The 16,893-nt window shown below is 45.9% G+C and overlaps 1 protein-coding gene across 1 annotated transcript; it reads left to right on the top strand.

The window, feature by feature from the left end:
* Window positions 1-3,882: 3,882 nt before the first annotated feature.
* On the top strand, window positions 3,883-12,249 carry LOC149448975 (uncharacterized). Its single transcript, XM_089694026.1, has 4 exons — window positions 3,883-4,247; window positions 8,498-8,842; window positions 11,734-12,114; window positions 12,224-12,249. The coding sequence occupies exons 1-4, from the start codon at window positions 3,908-3,910 to the stop codon at window positions 12,247-12,249; spliced, it is 1,092 nt and encodes a 363-aa protein (XP_089550152.1). The 5' UTR covers window positions 3,883-3,907.
* The last annotated feature ends 4,644 nt before the right edge of the window (window positions 12,250-16,893 follow it).

Raw genomic sequence — 16,893 nt, 5'->3', positions numbered from 1 at the left:
CCCATGTGCCCCTAATCCGTGTACCTGTACTCTGTTCCTGTACTCTGCCTCTGATCCTCCTCCTGCTTGCTTGTTCCTGTTCCTGAACCTCCACCTGCTTGCTTGTCCCTGATCCTGATCCTCCGCCTGCTTGCTTGTTCCTGTTCCTGATCCTCCGCCTGCTTGCTTGTTCCTGATCCTCCGCCTGCTTTCTTGTTTCTGTCCCTCCGCCTGCTTGCTTGATCCTGTTCCTGTTCCTCCGCCTGCTTGCTTGTTCCTGTTCCTGATCCTCCGCCTGCATGCATGTTCCTGTGCCTGATCCTCCGCCTGCATGCTTGATCCTGTTCCTGATCCTCCGCCTGCTTGCTTGTTCCTGATCCTCCGCCTGCTTGCTTGTTCCTGTTTCTGATCCTCCGCATGCATGCTTGTTCCTGTTCCTGAATCTCCACCTGCGTGCTTGTTCCTGTTCCTGATCCTCTGCCTGCTTGCTTGTTCCTTTTCCTGATCCTCCACCTGCTTGCTTGTTCCTGTTCCTGATCCTCCACCTGCTTGCTTGTTCCTTTTCCTGATCCTCCACCTGCTTGCTTGTTCCTGTTCCTGATCCTCCGCCTGCTTGCTTGTTCCTGGTCCTCCGCCTGCTTGCTTGTTCCTGTTTCTGATCCTCCGCATGCATGCTTGTTCTTGTTCCTGAACCTCCGCCTGCTGGCTTGTTCCTGTTCCTCCGCCTGCTTGCTTGATCCTCTTCCTGTTCCTCCGCCTGCTTGCTTGTTCCTGTTCCTGATCCTCCGCCTGCTTGCTTGTTCCTGTTCCTGATCCTCCGCCTGCTTGCTTGTTCCTGTTCCTCCGTGTGCTTGCTTGTTCCTGTTCCTGATCCTCCGCCTGCATGCTTGTTCCTGTTCCTGATCCTCTGCCTGCTTGCTTGTTCCTTTTCCTGATCCTCCACCTGCTTGCTTGTTCCTGTTCCTGATTCTCCACCTGCTTGCTTGTTCCTTTTCCTGATCCTCCACCTGCTTGCTTGTTCCTGTTCCTGATCCTCCGCCTGCTTGCTTGTTCCTGGTCCTCCGCCTGCTTGCTTGTTCCTATTTCTGATCCTCCGCATGCATGCTTGTTCTTGTTCCTGAACCTCCGCCTGCTTGCTTGATCCTGTTCCTGTTCCTCCACCTGCTTGCTTGTTCCTGTTCCTGATTCTCCGCCTGCTTGCTTGTTCCTGTTCCTGATCCTCCGCCTGCTTGCTTGTTCCTGTTCCTCCGTGTGCTTGCTTGTTCCTGTTCCTGATCCTCTGCCTGCATGCTTGTTCCTGTTCCTGATCCTCCACCTGCTTGCTTGATCCTTTTCCTGAACCTCCGCCCACTTGCATGTTCCTGTTCCTGATCCTCCACCTGCTTGCTGTTCCTGTTCCTGATCCTCCGCCTGCTTGCTTGTTCCTGTTCCTGATCCTCCGCCTGCTTGCTTGTTCCTGTTCCTGATCCTCCGCCTGCTTGCTTGTTCCTGTTCCTCCACCTGCTTGCTTGTTCCTGTTCCTGATCCTCCGCCTGCATGCTTGTTCTTGTTCCTGATCCTCCGCCTGCTTGCTTGTTCCTGTTCCTCTTCCTGCTTGCTTGTTCCTGTTCCTGTTCCTGTGTACCCTCTCCCTGTCCTAGCTTGCCCCTTGCTTCCTCTGCCTGATCTCTTGTGTACGACCCTGACTTTGAAATTGTCCGTGCTTCTCAGCCATATCTCCTGCCTGTAAATAGTTATTCATTGACTTAGGTAGTTTTTTCGCTGCTATCACCTTCACTAAGATTCACTGGTTTTGGTTCATGGGGTTTGGTATACTGGATGTGTGTTTCTATTGTTTTATTTACTTTATATTAAAATAATTCACATTATTTATACAATGAAAACAAAAAAATAAATACAAAAATGAAAGGTTTTCCTTTAGTATTGTTACAGTAATACACTACCGAGAAATTATGATTGTGGGTGAAAAAATGGTGGTGCGCTACTTGCCCTAAGAATGAGTGAACCTCAATAACCAATGACACATAAAACTACTGATGAACGAATGAGTGAACAATCACATAAAACAGAACATGAGTGAACAATCACATAAAACAGAACATGAGTGAACAATCACATAAAACAGAACATGAGTGAACAATCACACAAAACAGAACATGAGTGAACAATCACACAAAACAGAACATGAGTGAACAATCACACAAAACAGAACATGAGTGAACAATCACACAAAACAGAACATGAGTGAACAATCACACAAAACAGAACATGAGTGAACAATCACACAAAACAGAACACGAGTGAACAATCACACAAAACAGAACACGAGTGAACAATCACACAAAACAGAACACGAGTGAACAATCACATAAAACACAACACGAGTGAATAATCACATAAAACACAACACGTGTGAACAATCACACAAAACAGAACACGAGTGAACAATCACATAAAACACAACACGAGTGAATAATCACATAAAACACAACACGTGTGAACAATCACACAAAACACAACACGAGTGAACAATCACATAAAACAGAACACGAGTGAACAATCACATAAAACACAACACGAGTGAATAATCACATAAAACACAACACGTGTGAACAATCACACAAAACACAACACGAGTGAACAATCACATAAAACAGAACACGAGTGAACAATCACATAAAACAACATGAGTGAACAATCACATAAAACAGAACATGAGTGAACAATCACATAAAACAACATGAGTGAACAATCACATAAAACAGAACATGAGTGAACAATCACACAAAACAGAACATGAGTGAACAATCACACAAAACAGAACATGAGTGAACAATCACACAAAACAGAACATGAGTGAACAATCACACAAAACAGAACATGAGTGAACAATCACATAAAACAGAACATGAGTGAACAATCACACAAAACAGAACACGAGTGAACAATCACACAAAACAGAACACGAGTGAACAATCACACAAAACAGAACACGAGTGAACAATCACACAAAACAGAACACGAGTGAACAATCACACAAAACAGAACACGAGTGAACAATCACACAAAACAGAACACGAGTGAACAATCACACAAAACAGAACACGAGTGAACAATCACACAAAACAGAACACGAGTGAACAATCACACAAAACAGAACGAGTGAACAATCACACAAAACAGAACACAAGTGAACAATCACACAAAACAGAACGAGTGAACAATCACACAAAACAGAACATGAGTGAACAATCACACAAAACAGAACATGAGTGAACAATCACACAAAACAGAACGAGTGAACAATCACACAAAACAGAACATGAGTGAACAATCACACAAAACAGAACATGAGTGAACAATCACACAAAACAGAACATGAGTGAACAGTCAGATAAAACACAACATGAGTGAACAATCACATAAAACAGAACATGAGTGAACAATCACACAAAACAGAACATGAGTGAACAATCCACATAAACCATGTAACTAGTGCGCACAATAATATCCACAGCAGTGAATCCACAATATGTGTAACATGTGGCAATAAGGAGAAAAAAAAAGTGGTCAAAAAGTGAATGCAAAAACATCAAATGTCAGTGGATAAGTAACATAAAAATAATATATAAGAGAACCAAAAACACTGCCAATGGCGATAAAAAGTAGTATAAGGAAATGACAAAAAAATGAAAGGTGGCCAAATAGTGACTAGAAAACATCAAGTGTGAAGTGGATAATTGAGAACATCATAAAGGAAAATATATGAAAAATGTTGTCAAATGGCGATATGGATGGACTTTTGTCTTTTTTCAGCCAGACTAACTATGATATAAAAGTGACATATATGAATATGATTGATTCCTCCTTAGGAGATGTCTATGGGAAACCAGATGATCCGTACTGTACAGAGCAGCTTGACTCCATAATGGTAGATAATGGGGGATCGGTGACCATCCCCTGTCACTTCTCCTATCCGAAGGGTGATAAACCAGCTGAGGTGAGAGTGTACTGGAGACAAGGACCAGGAGGTAAATGTGGAAGTAATGCATTTATTTACAATCACACGGAGAAATGGATACATAGAGACTATACAGGACGGATCAGCATGGAGGGAAACCCTCAGCAGGAGAGAACAGTGACAATCAAAATCCAGAATCTGAAGGAAAAGGATGGACCCATGTTCTGCTGTAGGATCTCACTTTTTTATAACGGGAAACTAATTGAATCATGGCAGAACACACATGGAACCTACATAAAGTTCAAAGGTAAAATGTTAAATTAAGTATATTTTATATACGTCATCCTGCAGGAGGAGGACAGACTCATAGCCCCCTTCTGTCTGTATCACCCTGCAGGAGGAGGACAGACTCATAGCCCCCTTCTGTCTGTATCACCCTGCAGGAGGAGGTCAGACTCATAGCTCCTTCTCTCTGTATCACCCTGCAGGAGGAGGACAGACTCATAGCCCCCTTCTGTCTATATCACCCTGCAGGAGGAGGACAGACTCGTAGCCCCCTTCTGTATGTATCACCCTGCAGGAGGAGGTCAGACTCATAGCCCCCTTCTGTCTGTATCACCCTGCAGGAGGAGGACAGACTCATAGCCCCCTTCTGTCTGTATCACCCTGCAGGAGGAGGACAGACTCATAGATCCCTTCTGTCTGTATCGCCCTGCAGGAGGAGGACAGACTCATAGCCCCCTTCTGTCTGTATCACCCTGCAGGAGGAGGACAGACTCATAGCCCCCTTTTGTCTGTATCGCCATGCAGGAGGAGGACAGACTCATAGCCCCCTTCTGTCTGTATCGCCCTGCAGGAGGAGGACAGACCCATAACCCCCTTCTGTTTGTATCACCCTGCAGGAGGAGGACAGACTCATAGCCCCCTTCTGTCTGCATCACCCTGCAGGAGGAGGAGACTCATAGCCCCCATCTGTCTGTGTCACCCTGCAGGAGGAGGACAGACTCATAGCCCCCTTCTGTCTGTATCACCCTGCAGGAGGAGGACAGACTCATAGCCCCCTTCTGTCTGTATCGCCCTGCAGGAGGAGGACAGACTCATAGCCCCCTTCTGTCTGTGTCACCCTGCAGGAGGAGGACAGACTCATAGCCCCCTTCTGTCTGTATCACCCTGCAGGAGGAAAACAGACTTATAGCCCCCTTCTGTCTGCATCACCCTGCAGGAGGAGGAGACTCATAGCCCCCATCTGTCTGTGTCACCCTGCAGGAGGAGGAGACTCATAGCCCCCTTCTGTCTGTGTCACCCTGCAGGAGGAGAACAGTCTTATAGCTCCCTTCTGTCTGTATCACCCTGCAGGAGGAGGACAGACTCATAGCCCCCTTTTGTCTGTATCACCCTGCAGGAGGAGGACAGGCTCATAGCCCCCTTCTGTCTGTATCACCCTGCAGGAGGAGGACAGACTCATAGCCCCCTTCTGTCTGTATCACCCTGCAGGAGGAGGACAGACTCATAGCCCCCTTCTGTCTGTATCATCCTGCAGGAGGAGGACAGACTCATAGCCCCCTTCTGTCTGTATCACCCTGCAGGAGGAGGACAGACTCGTTGGTCTAGCAAAGACAGCTAATTTTGGGGTTCAGACAAACTTGGGTAGAGTGAACCCTAACCCGAACCCAAGCTCATTCCCATATTTGGTCTTTGTTGTCCCCCAGGTTCCCTGGTACTATGGCTACATTCCAGCATGATGTCTGTTCTGGACATTATGGTGCAGGTCATCCTGTCTGCAGGTTGATAACATGGGTGTCATTGGATTTGGACTTTTATTTTTTTATTTTTTTATAAGGGGATTTTTTTCACAATGTGGGTGTTTTTATTTTTACTATTCAATCTGTTTTTCATACGTAATAAGGTGTACCAAGTATCCCTTGCTCATTCATGTAGGAGGAAGGCCAGATATCTTGTATCACCTTTAAAGTAGGCTCTCAGTTTCTGATAATTCCATTGAAGACTCCCATATCCACTGGGCCACGTCCACATTTACCTTGGAGATTAGGTGTCCAATGGTGGGAAGGCTTTGTGTCCTCCCCAGCAATGTACTCTCCCGATGTTAACGTGTATAACTAGAAAACATACAACACTTACCAAGTTGTACCCAGCTGCTCCCACATGGTGTCCTCCACACCTTGAAAAACTGAATGAACACCCCCTTCCCCCCCCCAGAAGTTGCAGCACTAATTACCCTATAATTAAAGGGGAAGTACAGCTAAAGTTCGTTCTGCACTCCTGTGACCCGTTTATAGCTGACAGCGGGCTGGAGTCCGCTATTGGCTGATGTCATTCAACCTGTCCAGATTGGGGAAAGACCCTGATTTTAAAGTTGGGATCCACCCAGAGTCTGGACTCGCACCTAACTCAGCCTCTCAGTGATATGCTGAGAGCCTGAGCCAGCCGATCCCAACTTGCTTTGACACTCACCAGAAGAGATTGACTCCTCCTCTTGGTATGGTTCAGAGATGGGAAATGGTACCACAAGTGAACCGTGCTTGGGGCCACCTCTTCCAAGTGGTTCCAGACACGGCATGCCTAACCACTCTCTGAATATTCACACTACACAAATGTACCTGGGCTCGGTTAAAGCTGCCAGTCTAAAGTGTTTCTAAACCCCGGACCCTGCATTCACTATATCCACTCTCCCCGGACCCTGCATTCACTATATCCGGTCTCCCCGGACCCTGCATTCACTATATCCGCTCTCCCCAGACCCTGCATTCACTATATCCGCTCTCCCCAGACCCTGCATTCACTATATCCGCTCTCCCCAGACCCTGCATTCACTATATCTGGTCTCCCCAGACCCTGCATTCACTATATCCGCTCTCCCCGGACCCTGCATTCACTATATCCGCTCTCCTGGACCCTGCATTCACTATATTCACTCTCCCTGGACCAGGAATTCACTATATCTGATCTCCCCGGACCCTGCATTCACTATATCTGCTCTCCCCGGACCCTGCATTCACTATATCTGATCTCCCCGGACCCTGCATTCACTATATCCGCTCTCCCTGGACCCTGCATTCACTATATCCACTCTCCCCAGACCCTGCATTCACTATATCTGGTCTCCCTGGACCCTGCATTTACTATATCCGCTCTCCCTGAACCCTGCATTCACTATATCTGCTCTCCTCAGACCCTGCATTCACTATATCTGGTCTCCCTGGACCCTGCATTTACTATATCCGCTCTCCCTGAACCCTGCATTCACTATATCTGCTCTCCTCAGACCCTGCATTCACTATATCCGGTCTCCCCGGACCCTGCATTCACTATATCCGGTCTCCCCGGACCCTGCATTCACTATATCCGCTCTCCCCGGACCCTGCATTCACTATATCTGGTCTCCCCGGACCCTGCATTTACTATATCTGGTCTCCCCGGACCCTGCATTCACTATATCCGCTCTCCCCGGACCCTGCATCCACTATATCCACTCTCCCCGGACCCTGCATTCACTATATCTGCTCTCCCCAGACCCTGCATTCACTATATCTGGTCTCCCAGGACCCTGCATTCACTATATCTGGTCTCCCCGGACCCTGCATTCACTATATCTGGTCTCCCAGGACCCTGCATTCACTATATCTAGTCTCCCCGGACCCCGCATTCACTATATCCGCTCTCCCCGGACCCTGCATTCACTATATCCACTCTCCCCGGACCCTGCATTCACTATATCTGCTCTCCCCGGACCCTGCATTCACTATATCCGGTCTCCCCAGACCCTGCATTCACTATATCCGGTCTCCCCGGACCCTGCATTCACTATATCCACTCTCCCCGGACCCTGCATTCACTATATCCGCTCTCCCCGGACCCTGCATTCACTATATCTGGTCTCCCTGGACCTTGCATTCACTATATCTGGTCTCCCACAGTACACACAACATGGAAATGCAATTATTTTAGTAAATATAAACTGCTATAACCTTTTCTCATCAGCAGTATATAGCAGTCTTGTGACTTCTATCAGTATTCAGCTGAGCACTGGTTAAAGCTTGTAGGAGGAGTTTTCATTCTGCTCTAGGAGGATACAGAACCAATGACCTCTGTCTGGACAGTGCAGATTGGCTCTGTGTTGATCACATGCACTCTCCCAAGACAAAAAAAAAAACCTCTCTAGCAATACACACCAAACTGAGCATGTGCAGAGTGACTCCACATGATATCTCTTATCAGGAGATAAGGGGAGCACTGGAAGAACAGGAGGATCAGAGAAGACAGGATCAAACAGCATTTTTACACAATGCAGAGGATTAACCCCTTATGTTCCACAGTGAGTATAACAAGCATGCTTTATTGCATCTACAGACTGATTGTACTGTTGTGGGTTTAGTAACACTTTAAGTTCACCCTTACACTGTTGCATCTAAAAAAATAAATACTTCTTACCATGCATTAATATATAGAGAGGTACAATTCATTTACATCTTTTATGTTTTCCTGGCATTTCGCTGTAATGGATGATTTTGGTGTTTATTTTTCCCCTTTTATTTAAAGGTCAGTACTTCGTAGAACAGCCGGATGTGGTCCCTGCTGTGATGGGAGAAGATATCTCTATACCGTGTGTTGTCCATTATAGATCACCTGATTTTGTAGATGAGATCATCTGGAGGCGAGGAACAAGCGACCTGTGTTCTGAGAATCCTGAATTGTTAAAATGGAAAATAGAAAATACGAGACATAAGGATGGACGATGGACGGTGCAGAAATCTGAGGACGGCTTCTTCTTACACATCAAGAAAGTTACAGGTGATGACAGCCTGCAATACTGCTGTGAGGTGAAGACAAGAACAAGGGAAAGCAGAGAATCATCTGCACACGGCACCCAGGTAGTGGTAGCAGGTAAGATCATTTTAGATTTGAGCTTTGAAATACACATCGATTCTAGACATCCCAAAACATGTTCTGGGTGATTTTAAATGATCTTGAGTTATTATCTAGTGACCTTGCTTAGAGATTGGACAACTCAGGACAACACAGTACTTATGGCCCCTTTCACGTGGATATTCCAATCGGGTCCACCTGCCCGTTCTTCAGACAGGCCTGATCAGAACTTCTACTCCCCTCTATGGAGCGGCGGGTGTAAACCAGTGTTTCTCAACTCCAGTCCTCATGGACCCCCAACAGGTTATGTTTTCAGGATTTCCATTATTTTGCACAGGTGATTTGATCAGTTTCACTGCCTTAGTAATTACCACAGCTGTTTCATCTGAGGGAAATCCTGAAAACATGACCTGTTGGGGGTCCATGAGGACTGGAGTTGAGAAACACTGGTGTAAACAGATATGTCATTTTAAACCTGCCGACATCCCATCCGATCCACCAAAAAGAGACAGATGGGGGTCCATTCCCCTGTTGGATGGGATGGCAGCCAGATGGAAATGGACAGAAGGTCCATTTCCATCTGACTGCCCATAGAGGACAGTGGGCTGTGTCCGCTCTACAACAGCAGAGTAGACGGGGACCTGTCATCCACTTGCTCAGTGGAGAATCTCCCCGTTGATCCCCACTGAAGTCCGCCAAATGATTGGGTTTCCAGTGAACTTTTAAGACTACAGAACAGAAAAACATTTTAGACAATTGTGCACCAACCTTGTGGTAATGGTTTGGTGAAGAGTAGCAACATAAGAGTCCGCCAACAAAAATATATCATACCCCACCAGGAACAATAGACCTCTCCAGCAACAAATGATCCCCCAGTTACAAAAGATCCCCCAGTAGCCAGCATTAATAGACCCTCCAGCACCCCATTCAGTGGTGGGGGTGCCGAAACAGAGTTCTCAATGCTTTCCCGCTGAAAAAAGCCCAGCTCCTTATTATTCCATTCTCAGTACAAAACAAAAACATTTTGGATAGACTTCTACTTTAATTTGCCAAACAAAAAAGAGATGCCCGTAGCGAAAGGAAGGAAAAGAAAATAGCGCAGGGCAGACATGACTAGGTTAAGAGAGGGTTAGTAAAGATTGGAAAGGGTTAAAAAAGGAAAAGGTGGGAGTTAGGATATGGGCAAGTTACCTGATTGGTGATGGGGGGTGCAGGGTGGGGTCTTCGACACCTTTTGGGTGTGGATGGGGAGGGTCGCCCAGTTCAGTGCAGGAGGAGACAGCAGTGAGCGAGCTTCCCTCCCGCTCTCCCTTGGGGTTGTGTGGGTGTTTTGTCACTCCCCGGGGTTTTTGTTCAGGTTCCGGGGGCGGTTGTTGGGCTTTGGAGGCGGCACTTATTTTGAAGCTAAAGCTAATGGTTGGGACCCATCGGAGGTATGGTGTGGCCGGGTGCACTCCGGTTAACCGAGGTTTAACTGTAAGGTGGTGGTTCTGCACTGCGGATGGTATGTTTTGTCTCCAAGCCGATGCGTTGAGGCTGGAGGCCTAGTTATAATATAAGTTCCGCAGGAGGATATCGGTTCTGGTTTGGTGCCTTCGAAGACCAACAACTTCTCCTGTATGTTTCTGTTTTAAGGAATGTTTTGTGTATTGAAGTTGAAGTGTTAATAACAGGCCGTGTTGGCCATTTTACTCCAATCGGTGTTATGTTTTTCTTTAATGATATGTTAAAGGGTATGTGAGAGAGGGAGATGGTGGTGTAGGGGGTCTTGGCTAGCCTATCTCTTGTGCACTAGTCATGTACAGCATGGCGGTTTTTCTACTTTTGTGTGGTTTGACCACTATTATTATTATTATTATTATTATTATTATACAGTATTTCTAAAGCGCCAATAGTTCGCTCAGCGCTGTACATTACAAAGGGGGACAGAACATGTGACAGAACAATAACAATACAATGCAAAACATGAGGGGTTCAAGGGCCCTGCTCTTTTGAGCTTACAATCTAGGAGGGAGGTGATGGTGGCACAGGAGGAGATAGCTGTGGGGGATGGAGTGGAGGAGGTCGGCAAGTTAGCAGGGGGTGGGGTAGGCTTCCCTGAAGAGATGGGTTTTCAGGGTGCGCCTGAAGGAGAGGAGAGTAGGTGATAATCTGATGGGTTGGGGCAGGGAGTTCCAGAGGATGGGTGACACCCTGGAGAAGTCCTGGAGGCGGGCATGGGAGGAAGAGACCAGGGAACTAGAGAGAAGGAGGTCTTGTGAGGAGCGGAGTGTGCGTGTTGGGTGGTACTTGGATATTAGGTCAGTGATGTAGTGCGGGGCAGTATGGTGGACGGCTTTGTACGTCAGTGTTAGGATTTTGAATTTGATCCGTTGCGCAATCGGAAGCCAGTGGAGGGATTGGCAGAGGGGGGTGGCGGAGATGGAGCGGTTGGAAAGGTGAATGAGTCTGGCTGCCGTATTCAGGATGGACTGAAGCGGGGATAGCCAGCGGCGAGGCAGGCCAGTGAGGAGGGAGTTGCAGTAGTCGAGTCGTGATATGATGAGGGAGTGGATGAGCTGTTTAGAGGTTTCTGGGGTTAGGAACGTGCGGATTTTGGCGATGTTGCGGAGGTGGAGTCTGCATGAGTTTGTTAAAGATTGGACTTGGGGCTGGAAGATTAGGTTGGAGTCCAGAATGACACCAAGTACTCTGGCCTGCGGGGCGGGTTTGATGGTGGCGTTGTTGGACATGATGGAGAAGTCAATGGGGGGTGGGGTCCGGGCTGGGGGGAAGACAAGAAACTAGAAGACTACTAGATTAGAAGCTCAAATTTTCCTATAATGTGAATGCCAAAAGATAAAACCTGCATTTGTGCACTAAATATTTTTCTGCAATGAAGCTCATTACATATTTCCTTTCTTTTTCAGATCCGACTCAGAACAATCCCGAGTTCGCTGTCACTCAGTCTGGAATAATATTGTCTGAAGGAAATTCTGTCACCATCAACTGCTCATACACCATCCCACCAGATGACAACCTTCTGTGGAGTGGTGTTTTCTGGAGAGTGGGCAGCCCAACAGGACCCTACGCCTATCACCCCTCTGATCTGATAATTGATCCCAATTACAGAGGAAGAACTCACTTGAACGGATTGGCTGATCTCCAGATAAATGGGTTCCAAGATAAAGATAACACCACCTATTACTGCTTTGTGATGCTGAAATTCTGCAGTGGGACAAACAAGGCCAACTCAAAGCTCAGATATGGAACACAACTAAATATAAGTGATAAAGATGAGACCGGCCCAGGTATTCTTTTATTTCTTCCATTTTCAATATACTGTATGTACAAGGAGGAGAAATAATTTGGCATTTTTCTGCATTGTAGGACTAAAAGCCATGCACACTTTTTTTCTAGTTGAGGGTGGAGTGGAGAAGAACTAGAACCCTTTTTGGGTTTTTATTGCTATCTGGAGTTTCATGAGGGAGATTTACCTTTTCTCCAGATTGGAAGAGAGGGATAATGTGCATAACGGACGCAGCAAAAATTTGGCTGAACATGAAGTTGACCTTTAACTACTTCAAGTATGGACACTTTCACCTCCTTCCAGTCCTGACAGTTTCACCCCCTTCCAGTCCGGACAGTTTCACCCCCTTCCAGTCCGGACACTTTCACCCCCTTCCAGTCCGGACACTTTCACCCCCTTCCAGTCCGGACACTTTCACCCCTTTCCAGTCCAGACACTTTCCCCCCCTTCCAGTCCGGACACTTTCACCCCCTTCCAGTCCGGACACTTTCACCCCCTTCCAGTCCGGACACTTTTACCCCCTTCCTGCCCAGGCCAATTTTCAGCTTTCAGCGCTGTCGCACTTTGAATGACAATTGCGCGGTCATGCAACACTGTAACCATATGAAATTTTTTAGCATTTTTTTGAGACAGATAAAACGTTATTTTGGTGGTATTTATTCACCACTGGGATTTTTTTTTTTTTTTGCTATATAAATGAAAAAGTCCAAAAATGTAGAAAAAAAAGTGTTTTTCTTATAAAATTTTGCAAATAATTAATCTTTCTTCATAAATCTTGGCCAAAATATATTCAGTTATCTTTTTAGTAAAAAAAAAAAATACCTCAAATTAGTTTATAACCAAAAGTTATAATTTTTCAAAACATTTTTTTTACATTTTTATTTTATTTTTTTATATTATTAGTTATGGGTTGTTTTTTTAACATACTGTCACCTTAGCAGTACAGTGTCATGGTACTGGTGACACTGTACTACTTGTGGGGGGTGATAAAGATTTTTTTTTTATTTTTTACACTGATTGCTTTTACACCCATAAAGGCTGTAAAAGCAATCATTTCTCCTTCCCTCCGGCTGCATTGTTACAGCCATCCAGAAATACTGTGAGAGCTGTGATTGGTCACAGCTTGTCACATGGTACAAGGCTGTTGTGAATAGCCCTGTACCATGTGATCTCTGTGATCATTCACAGATTTCACACGTAGTAAGCAATGATGTCAGAAGTAACATCTTGCTTACACCTATTCATGTGATCACTGATTGGCCAATCAGTGATCACATGATCGGGACCTCGCACAGAGGCCCCGTAGAGCGATCGGTGTTCCGCTGTGTCCTCCGGACACAGTGGGCACCGGTTCGCAGTGCTGCATGCTCCCAGGGACAATCGGTGTTCCACTGTGTCCGGAGGAGCGCGCACAATCCAAAATGGCGGGCGCCGTTTATGAACGACAACCCACCCCTGCACTGCCACCGTCTATATACAACGGCTGGAAGGGAAGTGGTTAATGTTTTATCCCACCCCCGTCAGTGAAGTTTAGGAAGGTACTCCTGCTGCGCATGCAAGCCACTTGCTCCAGAAATATTTACTGCAGAGGCTTTGGGCAGGGCTGCAGAATGAGGATCTCAAGAGTAAAGCTGACGGTAAATATTTTACCACCTATCCTTAAAGCATATCTACCCCCCATGTTTACCCATCTTTCAAAATGTAATATATTGCAGCTTACTAATCCTTAGACATGGTGGCTACTTTAGTTTTCTTTTTTTTTATTTATTTATTTTTTTTACAAGCTTTTGTACTAATTAAAGCTGGGCGCCAGCTTTTAATTTTTTAATATGTTTCTTTTGGGATGCTAGCAACAGCCTGTATCATATATGCACTTTTTTACTTTGCCCATAGTTCCACTTTAACTAAGGGAGCGAAGGTCATTTAAAGTTTTATTAAAGGTTAAAATTAAAAAAAAAAAAATAACAAACATCTCATACTTACCTGCTGCGTGTAATGGTTTTGCACAGAGCTGCCCTGATTTTCCTCTTTTCTAATCCCCACCGGCGCTCCTGGCTCCTCATAGCAAGCATAGCACAGTGAAATACACGGGTCAAAAGAATTAAAGGAATACTTTGAAAACCCATCGGATCTCAATGGGGAAAAATCTCCTGCTGGATCTCTATACTGATATGGACGGGGTGATGTGTTAGGAACGTAAGGATGCCTCATCATTTGATGGAAATGAAAATGATTGACCTACAGAGGACCAAATTCAGACACCCCAAAAATCAAAGTGAAAAAAATGATGCAGCAGGCTAGTCCATTTTTAGTTCAAAATGGTGCTCAGTAGTTTGTATGGCCCCCATGTGCTTGTATGCATTCCTGACAACATCGGGGCATGCTCCTAATGAGACCATGGATGGTGTCCTGGGGGATTTCCTCCCAGATCTGGACTAGGGCATCACTGAGCTCCTGGACAGTCTGAGGTGCAACCAGGCGACATCGGATGGTTTGAAACATGATATCCCCTAAAGGTTTTCTATTGCACTTAGGTCAGGCGAGCATGGGGGCCATTCAATGGTATCAATTCCTTCATCCTCCAGGAACTGTCTGCATACTCTCGCCACATGAGGCCGGGCATTGTCATGCAGTAGGAACCCAGGACCCTCTGCACCAGCGTAGGGTCTGACAATGGGTCCAAGGATTTCATCCCGATATCTAATGGCAGTCGGGGTGCCATTTTCTAGCCTATAGAGGTCTGTGCGTTCCTCCATGGATATGACTCCCCAGACCATCACTGACCCACCACCGAAACGGTCATGCTGAACAATGTTACAGGCAGCAGAACGTTCTCCACGGCTTTTCAGACCCTTTCACGTCTGTCACATGTGCTCAGGGGGAACCTGCTCTCATCTGTGAAAACCACAGGACGCCAGTGGCAGACCTGCCAATTCTGGTGTTCAATGGCAAATGCCAATCGAGCTCTATGGTGTCGGGCAGTGAGTACAGGGCCCACTAGAGGACGCCATACCCTCAGGCCACCCTCATGAAGTCTGTTTCTGATTGGTCAGAGAAATTCACACCAGTGGGCTCTGGCTGTGCTCATCCTATTCCTCTTTGCACAAAGGAGCAGATACCGGTCCTGCTGATGGATTAAGGACCTTCTACGGCCCTGTCCAGCTCTCCCAGAGTAACTGTCTCCTGGAATCTCCTCCATGCTCTTGAGACTGTGCTGTTAGACACAGCAAACCTTCTGGCAATGGCACGTATTGATGTGCCATCCTGGAGGAGTTGGACTGCCTGTGCTACCTCTGTAGGGTCCAGGTATGGCCTCATGATACCAGTAGTAACACTGACCCTAGCCAAATGCAAAACTAGTGAAAAACAGTCAGAAAAGGAGAGTAGGGAAAAAAAATATCAGTGGCCTCCTCTGTAAAACCATCCCTGTTTTGGGGGTCCTCTCATTGTTGCCCATCTAGTGCACCTGTTGTTAATTTAATTAACACCAAAGCAGCTGAATAAAAAATACTGTACCTTAGCTACTCAACTGACCAGATCAATATCCCAGGAGTTTAATTGACTTGATGATATACTCTGATTAAAAAGTCTTTCTTTAATTTTTTTTGAGCAGTGTATAATCTTGAAAAGTGATGTTCAAATAAATTGTAAATAATCATAATTCTATACACATCCCAAGAGGAGCCAGTATTGTGAAACAACACACCACCAGGATACACAGACTTCTTATCAGAAAGATTGGATCTCCTGCTCATGAGATTAAATGAGCTCAGCTGACACACAGCCATGCACCATGAGATATCCCTTCAATCTCTGGGGCTTCTATGCTGTCAACACATTTGTTCTATGACTCCTCCGAACTGGTTCCTTTTTTTACTCCACGTCAGAACCACAAATGGTAAATATTTATATAAATGAGGAAGAACAAGACCTCATAGTGTAACCAATAAGAGCAAGATAAAATGTATTTCCCAATGCACTTACATGTAGATATCAGTAACTCACATTGACAGAAACAAAGATGGCGCCATAGGAATTTTTGCCAGCGTGAGCGATCACTGGCCACAAGCTTCACCCAAGGCATTTCCACACAACGGTCATCGTGGAGTCACACCCTGAGAATATTTTCAGGATCTACCCAACTTAGGGTTGCCACCTCATCCCTTTAAAACCAAAGACATATTAATTGCACAGATTCTGTGGCTGATTAAGGTGGTAATTAAAGTCACTTAGTGCCTTCTCTGCATTAAATTAGCCTCAAATCCTGTGTCATTAATATGTGTTTGGTTTTAAAGGGATGGGGTGGCAACCATAACCCAGCTGCCTCATTGACAGATGGCTCCATCTTTCAACCCACTGCTGAGAGCTGGAGCCAGCCATACCCACCCCCTCCCCAGCCCGGCACTCCAGTGAGTGCTGGAGGAGCAGAGTGAAGAGCAGTGACTGACATTCAGTGTTCTCCACTTGGAACAGACCAAGAACTGAGCAATCAGCAATCATGTAATTGCTGCAGAGTCACGTGGATTCTGCAACAAGGAGGTGAGTATGTATGTTTATTTTTGTTATAATTATAAACTTTTCAGTTAAATGTATTATTTAAATGTAAGTACCTGAATGTGACTTGGTATCAGCCTCTTGCAGTCCCTGTACAACAGGGCTGAAGTCAGGGCTGCTGTTAGAAACCACAGGGCCCCATACAGCCAGCCTGACAGAGCCCCTCCCCACAAAAAACACAGTTTACTATGCTTCATGTATGAATAAACACAAAGAGTGATCAGTA

This window comes from Staurois parvus, unplaced genomic scaffold (genome assembly GCF_062004578.1).
Source record: "Staurois parvus isolate SC_StPar_1 unplaced genomic scaffold, SC_StPar_1.0 ptg000647l, whole genome shotgun sequence".
Classification (NCBI taxonomy): Eukaryota; Metazoa; Chordata; class Amphibia; order Anura; family Ranidae; genus Staurois; species Staurois parvus.
Note: the sequence above shows the minus strand (reverse complement) of the source record. Positions and strands in the feature narration are given on the sequence as shown.